The following is a 16,239-nucleotide window of genomic DNA, read 5'->3' as shown; positions in this document are numbered from 1 at the left end:
AATTAAAAGTGGGGTGCATGATCTCTGAAAGTCGATGATGATATTTGAAGTCACTCAAACACAGCCCTACCACAATAGAATCTGGATCTTTTCATAGACCCGCCCCACACACGCAACAATTAATCGTTAGTAGACACGCCCCTTTTTGGTACACAGCCAAACTTGCTTTTGTGTTTGTCAAAAATCATGCACCCTGCCTTTAAGTAATTGACAAACTTGAAATAAAGCCCAACCTAATTTGAAACGGGTCATACGTGTCATTCTTACTCATGTTAAAGTAGTCAACGAGAGTATGAAAAGTGCTGGAATACCACATCTATAAGAAGTTGGCTTTATTGAAACATCAACATACAAGTAATGACGGCCAGCTTCACACAATGTCAGTCTGTAACAATGTTCGAAACATGCCAATACAAATTCACCAATTAAATCAAGAAAACTCATGAATAAAGTCTACAGAAGGTCATAGTGTTGATTTCTGATGTGTAGATGTTTTCACTTTAGGGTCGAAGAGGCTGGATCTAACCTGCAAAAAGAAACATTTCCTATAAAGCCTTAGACACTTACAGTACATATGACAACAAACTCATAAGGGTTAACCATTTATCTTAATGATTGTAGATTTTAAGGTGGAGCTGTGGATTTGTTAAGTGCTTCATATTGCTACAAATTAGTTTTACAGTGTTGCACAAACCACCCACCACTAGACTTAATGAGGCTTGGGGATCAAACTTGTAATAACACACAAGGTGATGTATTGTCAGCTACAGATCACCATTTTAAAAGACTTGCTAACATCGTACCAATTACAGATTTGTACAAACAGCTATTGTGAAGATGGCATTTCCATTTTTCCTCTTGCTATAAGCTGGTCCATATATGGGTGTGCATGCACTAGTTATGTCTAAAATTAACTACCTGTAACATACACCAGGATCAAAATATACTAACTTACAAGGTTCACAAGTGTAGGATGCCTTTAAGTATTTGTAGGTTCCTTCACATGGATCGCCAAATACCTCGTTAGTCACAGGAACAGAGCAATCTTTCAGTCCATTACATCTAAAAAGAGAGAGACAATTAAAGCAATGCATTTAAAACATTTAATGCCCTAATAACCTTTAATCCATTCTTACCGATTGCCCAGCACCCTTCGGGATGAACTCTGAGAGCAGTAAATATTTGAGCACCATTTAGCTGGTTTTCCATTGGAGCAGGTTTTCTTGTTTGTTCGCCCATAATTGGCTGAAACCACTTTAATAAATGGATAGTCTGTTGAGAAAAAGCAGCATTACTTTAAGAATCTCGATTTTTGTTCAAGCAGTCCATATGGGATTGAAGGGTTATCTGTGGAGCAGGGTTCAATGTTTGTATGCCCATAATTGGCTGCACACACACACTTAAACTGATGTCAATAAAAAAAAATTTAAAATTGACACGACAGCGTTTCCACCAACCGATGACATGCGACAAATGTTTTTGCATAAGTTATCCCAAACATTGGTACTAATCACATGAACCGCACCTCCAATTATTTTAGTCTGAATCATTAAGCCCAATATATCTGGGATTGGCAACATATGGGGTGTTTCTTTGAGGTAATATACACGATTTAAACTCAAAATAAGACGTTATCCAAACAATATTGGCTTATACTTGATAATTGGGAGGTTTTGGTACAAACCGCATCATCTTCACATTTCTGTACATCAGTTAACCTGAAAATGCAAATCAAGCGTTTCCATTGCGGTTTTGCAAAATGCACCTTATCTGAAATGCTTGACAAACTACCTAAAAAAAAGTGCAAAACATTTTCATTTGGCCATATTTTTAATCCACCATGTAAAATTGCACAATTTAAAGGGTAATGAAACGCTGCCAGTGTGTTGTATCCAAACAAATGTTTGTGCATGCAAGACACCAGGGGTGCGTTCCACTCCAGTTTTAGACACACACTCGCGAACTTCCCCTTGGGGGAATCCCTGTCGCCATTTTGAAGTGCATTCCACTTCGTCAAGTGGACGAGGGAAGTTTGTATGGACAGACCCTCGTCTGCTTCATATGTACACTTCATGTAGCTTCATATCCCACAATGCAACACGATTGTGACGTCACTTCAGCTACTCGCACTTTGCACATGGAGGGGGCGGTCTCCACTTTCCATGTGATCAAGGGCTTAGGGTGATCCATTTGAACCCACTTCAAGTGTTCTAGCAGTTGTGGGCACTCGTACAACGTAAGCAATGACGTACATCCGAGTGAACGAGACTGAGGGAAGTTAGCGAGGGAAGTTCATAAAAAACGAACCGGAACGCAGGGTAAGGTGTCGTTTCCCGGACAGGGGTTAGCTTAAGCTAGGACTAGGCTTTGGTTTAATTAGTAATATAACTAGTTTTTCACAAACATGCCCAAACATTACTTGTGTGCATTGAGGCAAAACAAAGGGCACTGTATCTTAAGATGTGTCAGTGGAATTTGTTTTCAATTTGGACAGCTCTTACTTTTATAGTCTAGGACCTAATACCCGTCCAGGTGGTTGTGTCCAAGTGGTGGTTTTGGTTTCAGTTTAGCTATAACGAATCACTGTGCTAAAACCAAATATTGAGCAGATTAAATATTCGTTCCTGGGGTCTTACGAAACCAAGATTAAGACTAAACCCGCGATAAACTGCAGGATTTTCGCTCTCCTATAAGATCAGATAACAACTTAGATTGCTGTCGAACATCTTTCGATCATATCTCCAACGTCTACCGCAAAGCATTCTTCCATCTTAGAAATCTCAAAAATACGCCATATGCTGTCTGCATTAGATGCAGAAAAACTTATAAACGCTTTTATGACCTCTAGAATAGACTATTGTAACTCATTACTCGGGGGATGTCACGCAAATCAGGTAAACAAGTTAAAGCTGGTTGAAAATGCCACTGCAAGAGTGCTTACTCGATCTAAAAAGTATGACCACATTAGTGCAATTCTGGCATGTTTACACTGGCTACCAGTAAAATATCGCATACAATTTAAAAAATTAATAATCACCTACAAAGCCTTAAATGGCCTGGCTCCCTCGTATATTAAAAAATTACTGTCAGAATACAATCCATCACGTGCATTGTGATTACTTTATTATCCCTAGAATATCAAAAATGTCTAAAAGTGGTAGATCTTTTTCATATCTAGCCCCTAAGCTCTGGGATGACTTACCTAATAATGTTTGAGTATCAGACACAGTCGATCAATTTAAATCTAAACTTAAGACATTCTTCCTTAAAGCATTCACATAAAATGTCCAGCCGATGCCTGACCAGCAACCACCGGCGGAACCAGTTATAACCAGTATTTATTAGTGATGCACCGATGTATCGGCCGCCGATATTTATCGGCCGATTTTTGATGAATTTGAAACCATCGGCATATCGGCAATTGCACGAGACAGGCCGATACAGATTGTTTATTAATTAACTGCATAAAGAAATCCATTATATGTAAAAAATGAGTTAATGTTGTTAATAAAACAAATGCTGAATAGCAAAAAACACATTTGAAGGTTGTCATGCTTTCTTATTATATTTGTTTTAGCTTAATTTGTGCCTCTCTAATTATGTTCAGTTGAATGTTAATAATTTGATCAAATCCATGTTCAGTAAAAATAATTTGATGCAGAAATAAACTAGCTAATAGATCAACTGTATTGTATACAAGCGTTTAATATCGGTATCGGCCAGAAGTTGTCTGTTTAAATCGGTATCGGCCCCAAAAAATCCTATCGGTGCATCCCTAGTATTTATATATAAATTGATATGCATCTCAGAGGTTTTTCTCCTAGGAGTTTTCCCCTGGACTAGCCAGGAGGGTTTTTCTCCTTTTCTCATAGCTTTTAGTCCCCTGGAGAGTCCGCCACCTTTGGCTTTACTGTATAAGTTACATTACTACTACGCACGCTTTTCTATGCTTTTCCTACATCTCTTAATGTCAAGCCGCTTTGAAACAATTAACAATTGTGAAAAGCGCAATATAAAATTGAATCAATACCTTATCAAATGGTGCAACACGGATCATTTAAACTTCGGTACGACAAGCATGTACTGTACGATGACATGTAGGCTTTGATGAATGCGTCACACGTTTGCACAATGTCACCAGCATTCACTAGTGGTAAATACAATGTACCCGGTATGTAGGTACACTGTGAGTTGATCATGCTGAATTTCTGACACTGTCAGAAAACACTAATAGGCCATCTTTGGACGAAAGACCGGGAAAACAGCAGTCTTTGAACCTCTCTCACTGTACAACATGGGACCACCAATGAAGAGCCATGATCACAGAAATTGCGACGATTGTTTCATGGCAATCTTTTGTCTGGGACAGCCAAAAAACATTCATGCACTAAGAGACCAAAAGAGGCCAAAAGAGGCCAAAAGAGGCCAAAAGAGGCCAAAAGAGGCCAAAAGAGGCCAAAAGAGGCCAAAAGAGACCAAAAGAGACCAAAAGAGACCAAAAGAGACCGTTTGCTGGACGGATTAGCGTAAACCAGGACTATGCCCTAGTTAAATTAGGATAAGTAATTTTTAAAAGCACAACTTAAACATTACTGGTGTGCATCTTCAAACACACTCACATTGAACCATTTTAAGATAAAGAGAGTCGTTTTTGGTCAAGATACTACTAACATTTAAGTTAGTCGGGGACTAAGTTTAAGCCCTGTCTGGGAAACTGCCCCTAAAAGACTAAGGCATGGCTTTCCCAGACAAGGATTTGTTCAAGCCAGGACTAGGTCTTAGTTTAATTATGAAATATACCCATTTTTAAAATCCATGCCTTACAAAAACATTACTTGTGCATTTTGAAGCAAAACAAAGGGCACAGATGCACTCACATCTTAAAATACAAGTGGTTTTCAGTTTGGACAGCTCTTACATTTTAGTCTAGGACTACTCTAATCCCTGTCTGGAAAACCACCCTTAAAAGACTATGACGTCAAAACACTGGAGAGTCATATCACAGTAAGCAATTTTGTTTACGATTTCTAATGCAGCCGAAAAGGAGACAAAATTTGTCAGTAAAAAAAATGTAATCACCTAACCATAGCCTAAAAATAGAGCCGTAATCACAGACTTTGCTTACATGGAACCGCTTATTTTGGCAAAACGATGAAACCAAATCCAAGTTCAATTTGGCTAGAAGTGGGTTGCTCTTTGGCGAACTATATCAAGTAGTTCAAGTCAGTGAAATGGCCATCACTTGCTGGGATCAGTACAAGTAATTCAACAATTCAGCTCTACAATCCCAGATATCCAAAACATCAACAACACCATTCAGCTCAGACCATATGGAGCTGAAGAGATGAGATAACTTGGGTAAGTCTGTAATGAAGTATCTAATATACCAGAATCAAAATATTCACTTACGTGGGTGACAAATATAGGTCACAGCCAAGTATTTATAGGTACCAGGACATGGATCACCAAAAACTGTGTTACTTGCAGAAAGTGAACAAGTGTGTTCTCCATCACATCTATAAAGAAAGACAATTAAAGCAATAAAAAACCTTGATATTCTAATAAATGTAGTAACAGCGTTCTTACTGATTGGTCAGCACACTTAGTGATGAACTCCGAGTGCAGTAAATGTTTGAGAGCTGATCAGTTGGTACTCCCCCGGAGCATGCTGCCCGATTTGTTCGCCCATAATTGGCCGAAAGCACCTTAATATGTTGAGAGCCTGTTGACAAAACGTGGTTTTGTGATTTATGTGGCAAAAAATTAACGCTTGGGTAGATAGATCAAAATGAAACTTACCACAGTTGAGACTGAATGCGTCTCCCTCACAAGCGGTTCGTTTCTGTATTGCAACACCTGTAGAGACGATCAGCATTCATTCAGAATTCAAATACTCATTTAAATAAGAGTGTTAATATTAACTTACCTGGTGGTACACATGTGTAGGACACATCCAGATACTTGTAAGTCCCTACACACGGATCACCAAAAATGGTGTTACTCACAGAAACTGAGCAATCTCTCTGTCCATCACATCTGTCAACACAACATTAAAGAAACGTAAGATACTTGTAATGAAACGTATTAGTGTCCTGTATTGAGGTTTGTGCTGTTCTTACAGATTGGCCACAACTCTTAGAGATGAACTCTGAATGCAGTAAACATTTGAGATCTGAACAGACGTTTTTTCATCGGAGCAGGTTGCACGGTTCGTACGTCCGTAATTGGCTGAAAGCACTTTAATGTGTCCCGCATCTGTTGGTGGAAAAGTAATATTATAAAAGGGTTATACAAAGCGGAGGGGAAACAAATGGAGATACTAAAAACTTAAGATGTAACACATGACCCCTTTAAAGAAATGTACATATTTAATATTTTAATAAAATCCAGAGAACTCACCGCAACTAATCTCGAGAGTGTCTAATTCGCAGGCGATTACCTCTGATGTTAAATCTTAGAAAAGACAAATAACATTTTAAGAGGTAACACAACATTGTTTTATTCTGTTTTTGCCATTTTAATTAGTGAAAATAGTAAATTTAACACAGAACTAACCACAGGTGAGTCGGGCAGTATCACCCTCACAGGTGGTGAAGTCCACTGCTTTGACATCTAGAAACACAAAAGTACAAACCACCACACTTTAAAAAGAAATCTTTGTACTTACATCAAGTTTAATCAACTAGAATTTACAAGTGTCGCTGTAACTTATAAAGTTACTAAAATAAAGTTAAATGTGCTTTAGTAATGTAGACTTTATAAGCTACAGTAACTCATCACCACAAGTCAATACAGCTGAAATGACTTAACTTGATTAAACTTAAGTGCATAAAGATTTTACACAGACCACCAGATCTACTAATCTGCACTGCAAAACATTTAAAACATTTAAAAAACATAGTATTTTGTCTTGTTTTCAGTAAAAATATCTAAATTCTTAAATCAAGATGTATTTTCTTAATGAGCAAAACGACCCGAAAAATTAGTCTAGTTTTTAGACAAAAAATTTGATTGTGCATAAAACAAGCAAAACAAATCTGCCAATGGGGTAAGCAAATTTTCCTTGAATTTAGTGTTTACGAAAAATAAAGATCTTTTTGCAAAACCCATTGGCAGATTTATTTGCTTGTTTTATGCACAAAAATCACTTAAATTTGACATTTTCGATCTAAAACTAGACTTATTTTATTGGGTCGTTTTGCTCATCAAGAAAAAGCATCTTAATTTAAGAATTTGTAGATTTTTTACTGAAAACAAGACAAAAATACTAAGAAACTTTCTGCAAAATCTTTTTTTTTTTTGCAGTGTGGGCAAAATAACCATTTTTCAGAAAGTCTTAATTTTAAAATAATATTTTAGACAGATATATTTTTGCCGTGGTCACTAACAATACCAGGTCGATTTTGAAACAAATGTAAAACGACTTTAAACATGAGTAGCGCATTGTGTTACTCTTGACCCTGTCAGCTGGGACGAAAGTAACAAAACAAGATAGATGTGCGTTACAAATATACGCGACTATGATCTTGTTATTATGTAACTGCAAAGATTGCCATTTATCTTTCCAAAAAATTATGAAATTACATTTCATTTTAAACTTTAAAAAAAGTAACGACACCACAAACTTGAAGTGTTTTTTAACAGTTTCAACACTATAAATATTGAACGACATATATTCCAATTATATAAAATTTTCAACAATGCAAAAGCATTAGCAGCAGAAAAAAGTAACAAGTGTTACTTTCATCCTGACAGGAACTCCTCACATTTAAACTCCATCTACTTTTATTTTGAAAAACTCTGAGAAGGCAAACTTCAGGACGTGTTAGAGCACTAAATAACCAGATTGATCAGTACTGTAACATAACCAGAAACACAACGCGTTATAAAAAAAGGGACAACTTTAGGAATTTACCCATGGTTGGAAGCAGCTTTCTGGACCTACACATGAGAAACGATGACGTAACACGTTAAGGGCTGCGTGATAAGATGCTATCATAGTTTGAAGTGCATATTGTAATCAAGGCTCAGAGAAAAATCACTGTGTTACTTTCGCCCCGGTTTTCCCCCAATACCACCATAATATTCAAGAAATAGACTATGCATTTTAGTTGACACTTAAATAATTCACAAACTATTGTGTTGGTGCTTAAGCTGTTGCTAAATTTTATAGGCCTACAATTTTAATTCACATGCTATGATTTTAAACAGTTTGTTTCCAAGAACATAAAAATTAGATCTTACCACTTTGGTAAAGTAACACCAGCACTGAAATAAAGATAAGAATAATATTTTAAGTAACAAAAGTATACATTTCAATGCTCATATTAACAACAAAGCAGTTTAGTCTTTAAAAACATATAATTTAGGGGCGGTTTTCCAGATAGGGATTAGACTAGTCCTAGACTAAAATAAATGTAAAAGCTGTCCCAACTGAAGACAACTTGCACTGACATATCTTAAAATACATCAGTAAAGTAATGCATGTTTGATAAAACTAGCTATAGTTCCTAATTAAACTTAAGAGCTAGCCCTGATTTAGTATAATCTCTATCTAGGAAATTCCCCATAAAACAACTTACAGAAAATGAAGCTGTGCCATCCTTGTTGCATGTTGACTGCAGATGAATGATGCTGAACAAAACGACACAACTCTGCCTTAACACCCCAGGTCTTGTTTTCAAACAAAGATGAGCTGATAAAACTCGAAAAGACCTATTTAATTCGTTATAATTATTCTGGTCTAGCTTGCTAACAGCTATCAGCTGGTTACCATACCTGCAACTCATTAACGCATCAGACACGCGAGTAAACCCCACCCACTGATTAACGTGGAATTTGCATACAAGCGGACTTTGAAACTTTAAACGAAAGCCATAAAATAATAAGGGAACATTCATTATATTTACAAGACTGAGAGTGGATCACACAGGACAGTTTTTATTGAGAGTGGAATCTGAAGGGGATACTGGGGATAGAAGGAGAGGTAGGGGGGATAAGAAGTACCACACTCCTGTACACTAGGTGGCGGTATGCACCTTAAAGTTGTCTGCAATCCGCTAATACCCAAAAGAAGAAGAAGAAGAAAACAAGAACATAAAATAAAATTAATTATATTTTTGTTATTACTATAATTGCGTGAGCATTAATTTAAAAAACTTGTAAAATGTTTTATTATTATTATTATTATATTTACAAAGCAATTACAAACAAAATAGGTACAATATAAACTCTTGTTACAAAACTAACATTTGTATCTTATAAAATACATACATAAAGGGTAGAAAAACATGAGGCATAGAAATAAGGCAATGAAGAGAAAAAAATATATATTTATATATATCTTTTCAGTCACTTTTTCATGTTTACCTTTATTTTTAAAACTGGCAATCTAGCATCGAAATTGTGAGAATAAAATGTCAAATCGACAATTGAATTTTATTTTTCAGTTTGACATGGAAGATGCATTATCACCTTGACAAATTAAATAATTTCATATAATTTGCGTACAGTTTTCTATAATGAAATGGTAAACCTGCTTATTATTTTAATTTTATTGTTTATTAAATTAATTAATTAATTAATTAATTAATTAATTAACTAATTAATTTAACATTGGCAGAAAACACCTTCAATAAAGTACAACTGTGTTGCAGTCTTGAACAATGACAACATTGACAAATGAACATTATTGTAGCCTAACTGGAGCTCATAGAAATGTGCGGCTACACCAGCAGGTGGCGGTATTTGACAACTGCAACAGTCTGTCAATATACCGTGCTGGTAAAACAGCAGGAATCTGAAAACAATTAAAAAAAACTCAACTGAAACGACAAAAATGATTTAAGTGTTTTTGAAGATCAGAGACAGTCATATTTATTTTAAAAACACGAACTAAGCGAAACACGTGTTTGTGCATCATACTACACAAATAAAGTAGCTTTACCTGATATTTTCTGATTCATGTTTCCCTTCATTTTTTACTGATTGATTTATGATAACCAATATGAATGAACAGTAGGACTACTGTTTTGTACAAGTACAAGGATTGTAATAAAATACAAAGTTTCACCTCAAGGGTTAACACCAGCGTTACGCATCAGCTTGCCATGGGTTTTGTGCCCTAGTCGATACGCAGAAAACAAATGTACCTGATATAGTAAAGGGAATGTCCTGAAATACGTAATTGATGTTGTGGTTTGTTTGAATCGTAAAATATTAAACATGTTATTTATTGTTTCCTCGGTTTTTTAAAACTTATATTAAAACTTTATGTCACACTGACAGTATTTTCCACTGTCATAGCGCTTTTGTTCCACACGGTGGCAGCAGAGTTTTTAATCAATACAATTCTTACCATTAAAAACGTCATTATTTCAGTATCAATATTTGCGCACATCACATTATATTTTAGCAATATATATATTATAAATAATATTCAGCAACCCATACAAATAGTAAATACTGAAAAAAAGCAATATTTAGAATGTTATAATTGTAATATACATTTGATGCGTTTTTATTTCACAATTTAAAGAAAAATGAACCAGTACTAAAAAAACAATAAATGCAAGTCTATATCTAAACAATTTTAAAATCTGAAATTAAAATGACCTACATGCATTATGCAAATTAAGATCGATTCCCATTTATGTCACTGATTTGAAAGAGGAGAGTTTTGAAATTTTGACATAGCCTACATAAACTATATATATGATTCCCATTTCCAAAATAGCATTGTTCTATTAAATAACTAATTTTGCTTTTTATTAGTTAAGACAATTGTAGCCAACATTATATAAATAGAAACAAAGAAATTAAATTCAAATTACATAATGAGGATAAGTTACATGCCATATGTTAATTATTTAATCTGTTGGACTTGTTGATGTCTATCATCTTTAAAAAAACTTTATAAGCAGTATGTAAATGACAGGGATGCATGATGCGCGGTTATTTATAGCGCATCTTTATGCAAATATAAACTGACAGCTACTTCGTTGAGCTTCCTTGTTTATCTGAGATGGCAGTTTCAATGTTACAGTTTATTCTTACATCTGTCAACAAGGTAAGATATTAAAATTAGTCTTTATTGATATTCGCATCATTGATAAACCTAATTGACATGTCATTAATTATTATATTATTATGAATTATTATTATTATCTTTTTCTTGTCTGCGTTATTTTGCAAATTTCTGTACATGCCTTTAAGTCATGGTGCTATCGAACATATCAGAAAATATATAATAACTGACACATATTTTGGGGTAAGTTGTCACAATGGGAACGATCCATTAAAAAAATTCATTGGCAAACTTTTACTTCACTACCGATGCATAATATTGTACTTTTTAATCAACTACATTTCATAAAAACAAGTTGTTTTACATTTAAAAAAATAAATCTATCTTATGTAGGCCTATACTTTTACTTTAAATTACTTTTACTTGAGTAAAAGTACTTAATTAGTTACACAAAAAGTCTACTTTAGTATTCAAAAGATATTTAATGTGAAATGTAGTGGAATAAAAAGTAGGCTACACTGTAAAAATGTGTCATTTGTTCATATTTTTAAGTTGACTTGCAGCTTTAAAATTTGTTTATTTAACTTAACATCTTAAGTTTTTTTGTAAGTTGACAAGAGTTGACAAGAGTATTTGTGGCCTCAACTCAAAAAACATATGTTGAATTAATTCAGTATACTGTAAAAAGAAATGTTCACTCAACTTTTTGAGTTGTCTTTTTGCTTTGACTCAGTTAAGTTATATTTACTTAAAATTGTAAGTAGTTTCACCTTTTTTGTGATGATAAAATAATTGACCCAACTATTTATTTCAAGTTACCTGGACTTACAGTTTAGTTGAAAATCGGTCATGATTTTTTAAAGGGCACATATCATGAAAATATGACTTTTTAATGTTTAAGTGCTATAATTGAGTCCCCAGTGCTTCCATCAAACTAGAACATGTGAAAAAGATCAATCCAGTAACCCAGTTTTTGATAAACCATTCTCTGCAAGCATGTAAAAAAATAGCTCATTGACATTTGGCTCCCTTTATGATGTCAGAAGGGGATTATACCACCCCCCCTAATCTGCACTATCCAACCACGTCACTGCCATTTAGTGCAGAGATCAGCTCATTTGCATTTTAAAGGACACACCTGAAAACTGCACATGTTTGCTCTCACCTACAAAGTGTCAATTTTAACATGTTATAATAAATTATCTATATGGTATTTTGAGCTAAAACTTCACATATGTACTCTGGTGATACCAAAGATTTATTTTACATCTTAAAAAAGTCTTGTGAAATGTCCCCTTTAACTAAACTTAAGTTCAGGTACCTTTAAATAATTAATTGGGTTAATTATTTAAGTATCAAAACAAAACATTTCTGGATGAAACTACTTAAAATTGTAAGTAAATATACACTAACTTAAAGCAAATATACATCTCAAAAATGTAAGTTGAGTGAGCAAATTATTTTACAGTGTAAAATATTATTCTTCAAAATGTATTGACGTGAAAGATAAAGTACACACTGATAAAGTACAGATACTTGAAATAATAAAGTAAAAATACTTGAGTACTATACACCTCTGCTTATTGTCATTTTAGACAACATTTAAACAGTATAAAACAATATATGAAAAGATCACACAATAATCATTAAATATTACAACACTGTTTTGAGAGAATAAATTGTAAACATATCGCATATGAATGTGACAAACTGATGTCACAACCTGAAATCATCTATTAGTGTTGAGCTATGTTTTTAAAATGCACATGAAATATTGCTAAATGTGTGTATTTAGACTTTGTTAATAGTTATTGACATCTTATCTGTGTGACAGCTCCAGATGTTATGGGTTGTGTGAGCTCTAGATCAAAGAATGATGGAGTCTTGAGGAAGACTCAGACACCTCAAACTAACCGCTATACCAGAGATCCGACTAATACTGAGGTGAGGAAATATTACTACTAATAACTACTAAATGGAAATTTGAAAGAGGCGTTTTTCTCTGAGATCATTCAAATAGTAAAATACAAATATCTTTGTTTCATTTACACTGTAAAATAATTGCAGCATTTTTTGTCAAATCAACATATATTTTTGTTACTTTAACTTAACAAATGAAGTTAAACAATTTCAACTTGTTTTATAAGTTTTGTCAACCTATCACAGGTCAAAACTTAAAATTTTAGGTTGAATTGACTTGCAAAACCTTGTTTTAACTTCATGCTGCATTTTTTGTTTATAATTTGCATTTGACTCAATGTGGTCTTTATTATCTTTAGAGGTCTGCGCCCTTGCTTCCTGGACAAAAGCTACAAAATGTGCAAGGTATCATACGTCATAAACATTAAATAAACTTAAAAATGGTAAATAAAGTTTTCCATTTGCGTCATGTGTCATGGGTGTCAATCTGTTTTTGTTCTGCCATGTGCATCCAGCTCGCAGCGCACAGGAGAATATTGTTGTCACCCTGTTTTCTTATGAAGCTGTCAAACGCACCGATCTGGGCTTTCAGAAGGGAGAGAGACTCAAAATATTAAAGGCGTGAGTATTTAGTACACTTATAGATGTTGACATATTTCAGATCAGTCTTTGTGACGAGCGAAGTAAATCACAAAAAATTACTATCTTGGTTTTTACAGACAGGTTCACAAATGTTTACTATTTTCTACATAAAATCATCCAGTAAGATCACATCAAAGATTGAAATCAATGTGAAATCAGTGAGACAAATCAAACTTTGATGCTTTTAATCTTATAATCAGATTATGATTTATTTGCAATTAGGTATTTATTTTTAAAAACTAAATTTGTTTTATTGCATTGCTTAAAGCAGCCATATAAAAATATAAATAACAGAAACCAAGAAAATGTATTATTAAATATTTTATATGACCTACACACAAAGAGTACACAATATGAATGTGTAAAATATAACAATAAATTAAATCAACATCATGGACAAGCTTTTATTTTTTTATGACTGATGATTTAAGTTAAATTTACAATAAGGTTCATTAGTTAACAACATTAGTTAAAGGTATTGCGGAGGATTTTCTTTTTCCGGGTGGATCATCAACACTATTGGTCCTCCTAGTTGTCAATCAAGAGTGTTGCGCAACTGCATTTTTTTAAAAAGTGGAGAAGGCGATTCTTTTTTTAAATTCGAGAAAATCCTCCGCTACACATTTAACGTGAACTAATAATGAACTGCACTTATACAGCATTAATTTTAGTTATTTTCAACAATTAAAAATCTTGTTAACATTAACTAATGCACTGTGAACATGAACAAACAATAAAAGCTTTACACTAAAAAAAATGATTCATTCAATTTACAAATTTTTTTAAGGTAATGTAGCTTAAATAAATTGATTGCGACCACTTACCTTAAATAAATTTAGTGAATTGAATTAATAATTTTTTTCACTGTATTTCTATTAACTAACATTAACAAAGATTAATAAATACTGTAACAATGTATTGTTCATGGTTTGTTCATGTTAGTTAATACATTAACTAATGTTAACTACTGAACCTTATTGTAAAGTATTACCAACTTTTTAATGTGTGAATAAGCAAAAACTGGTAACACTTTAAAGTAAGGTTGTATAAATGCATTTGCTAACAATGACGCACACATTCATCAGCATTTATTCATCTTTATTAATGTTAATGCTGATATAGTTGTTTATGTTCATTGTGCAATAAATTACGTTAACATTTACACCATTTGGTTTTAACAATTAGTCCATACCTGGTCATAAAGGTCAGTTTTTTGAAATTGAGATTTATACATTATCTGAAAGCTGATAAATAAGCTTTTTATTGGTGTATGGTTACACTGAAAAAAAATTATTCATTGAATTTAATCAATTTTTATAAGGTAAGTGGTTGCAATTAATTTATTTAAGCTACATTTAAACAAAAGTTTTATATTTTATTTTATGTTACTAATCTTTTTTTGTTTAAATGTAGCTTAAATAAATAGATTGCAACCACTTACCTTAAAAAATTTATTAAATTCAATGAATATTTTTTTTCAGTGCAGGATAGGATAATATTCGGCCGAGATATGACTATTTGAAATCTGAGGGTGCAAAAAATAAAATATTGAGAAAATCAACTTTAAAGTTGTCCAAATAAAGTCATTAGCAACACACATTAATAATATTAAATATTTGTTTTTACATAATTATGGTAGGACATATCTTTACTTAATATCCTAATAATTTTGGAATGAAGAAATCGACTTTAACCCATACAATATATTGTTGGCTATTGTTACAAATAGCCAATTAGTTTTGTGGTCCATGGTTACATAAATTGTCCTAATGTCAAAAATATGATTTAACAAATGTATTAAATATCTAGGGATGGTGATTGGTGGACAGCAAAATCTCTTTCTTCTGGACGTGAGGGTCTTATACCTTCAAACTATGTCACGACAGCTTGTAGCATCGACTCGAATGAGTAAGAGATACACAAACATGCTTTCACATACACATAATAAAACACACAGAAAAACTCAGTTCTTCATTATATCTCAGATGGTTTTTTAAGAACATAAGCAGACGTGATGCTGAGAGACAGCTGCTCGCCCCGGCAAACAAACCAGGAGCTTTTCTCATCCGAGAGAGCGAGACGACTCCAGGTAACACAACACACAAACCAATGAGAAGATTTGTTGTTATTGGTTAATAGTAAGAAATCTTTCTGTCTGTTTATTTCAGGAAATTACTCATTGTCAGTCAGAGATGTGAATGCTGATGGTTCAGATGGCGTTAAGCATTATAGGATCCGTACCCTTGATAAAGGAGGATTTTACATTTCTTCCCGAATCACTTTCAGACAAATACAAGATCTCATCACACATTACCAGAGTAAGACCTCACCACATAAATGACAGCATTTTATATCAGTCATATTTTTGTGTTTTCATTTGAATACATCAAAATCATTTTAATTGTACTTTCTGTTTTTGGTTTGGTAGTGGATCTATGCTCCACTTACCATTGATAACCAAATCATATTTCTCTAGTAGTGTTTTAGTATTATTTAAATCTGCAAACTAACCTGTTTTGCATTCAAACCTGTTTTGAAAAAACAGACAGTGTTGTAAAGGTGTATGATGTTTATGTTTGTACAGAGAATGCCGATGGGCTTTGTCGATGTTTGGATAAAGTCTGCGTAAGGCCTGAAGATACCACAGCGTG

General features: G+C 33.6%; 2 protein-coding genes across 2 annotated transcripts in view; one reads left to right on the top strand and one right to left on the bottom strand.

The window, feature by feature from the left end:
* Window positions 1–317: 317 nt before the first annotated feature.
* Window positions 318–8,717, bottom strand: LOC129453037 (L-rhamnose-binding lectin CSL3). Its single transcript, XM_055217098.2, has 12 exons — window positions 8,583–8,717; window positions 8,245–8,268; window positions 6,556–6,612; window positions 6,400–6,453; window positions 6,120–6,255; window positions 5,927–6,036; window positions 5,800–5,856; window positions 5,587–5,722; window positions 5,410–5,516; window positions 1,137–1,272; window positions 956–1,062; window positions 318–526 (listed from the first exon to the last, which is right to left on the bottom strand). Exons 1-12 carry the CDS (start codon window positions 8,611–8,613, stop codon window positions 522–524), a joined length of 960 nt encoding a protein of 319 aa, XP_055073073.2. The 5' UTR covers window positions 8,614–8,717; the 3' UTR covers window positions 318–521.
* A 2,288-nt stretch (window positions 8,718–11,005) lies between these two features.
* The window catches only part of LOC129453027 (tyrosine-protein kinase Lyn), an 11,091-nt gene continuing 5,857 nt past the window's right edge, over window positions 11,006–16,239 (top strand). Inside the window, exons 1-8 of the mRNA XM_055217092.2 lie at window positions 11,006–11,068; window positions 12,861–12,970; window positions 13,306–13,351; window positions 13,462–13,567; window positions 15,398–15,496; window positions 15,574–15,677; window positions 15,757–15,906; window positions 16,173–16,239. The exon at window positions 16,173–16,239 is cut by the window's right edge and continues 86 nt beyond it. Of these exons, the coding sequence (XP_055073067.2) occupies window positions 12,872–12,970; window positions 13,306–13,351; window positions 13,462–13,567; window positions 15,398–15,496; window positions 15,574–15,677; window positions 15,757–15,906; window positions 16,173–16,239 (671 nt within the window). The 5' untranslated portion in view covers window positions 11,006–11,068; window positions 12,861–12,871. The remainder of the gene's footprint in view (window positions 11,069–12,860; window positions 12,971–13,305; window positions 13,352–13,461; window positions 13,568–15,397; window positions 15,497–15,573; window positions 15,678–15,756; window positions 15,907–16,172) is intronic.

The sequence above is a fragment of the Misgurnus anguillicaudatus genome, chromosome 21, assembly GCF_027580225.2.
Source record: "Misgurnus anguillicaudatus chromosome 21, ASM2758022v2, whole genome shotgun sequence".
NCBI classification, from domain to species: Eukaryota; Metazoa; Chordata; class Actinopteri; order Cypriniformes; family Cobitidae; genus Misgurnus; species Misgurnus anguillicaudatus.
The sequence above is the reverse complement of the archived record's forward strand: the minus strand, read 5'-3'. Positions and strand labels throughout refer to the sequence as shown.

What these genes read in the sequence shown, in the direction of transcription:
- LOC129453037 (XM_055217098.2), bottom strand. Translation starts at nt 8,613, where the DNA reads ATGCAACAAGGATGGCACAGCTTCATTTTCT. An exon ending in TACTGCCCGACTCACCTGTG is followed by an intron (nt 6,454 to 6,555) that starts GTTAGTTCTGTG and finishes GTCTTTTCTAAG; the next exon opens with ATTTAACATCAGAGGTAATC. An exon ending in CTAAGTGTGCTGACCAATCA is followed by an intron (nt 5,517 to 5,586) that starts GTAAGAACGCTG and finishes CTTTCTTTATAG; the next exon opens with ATGTGATGGAGAACACACTT.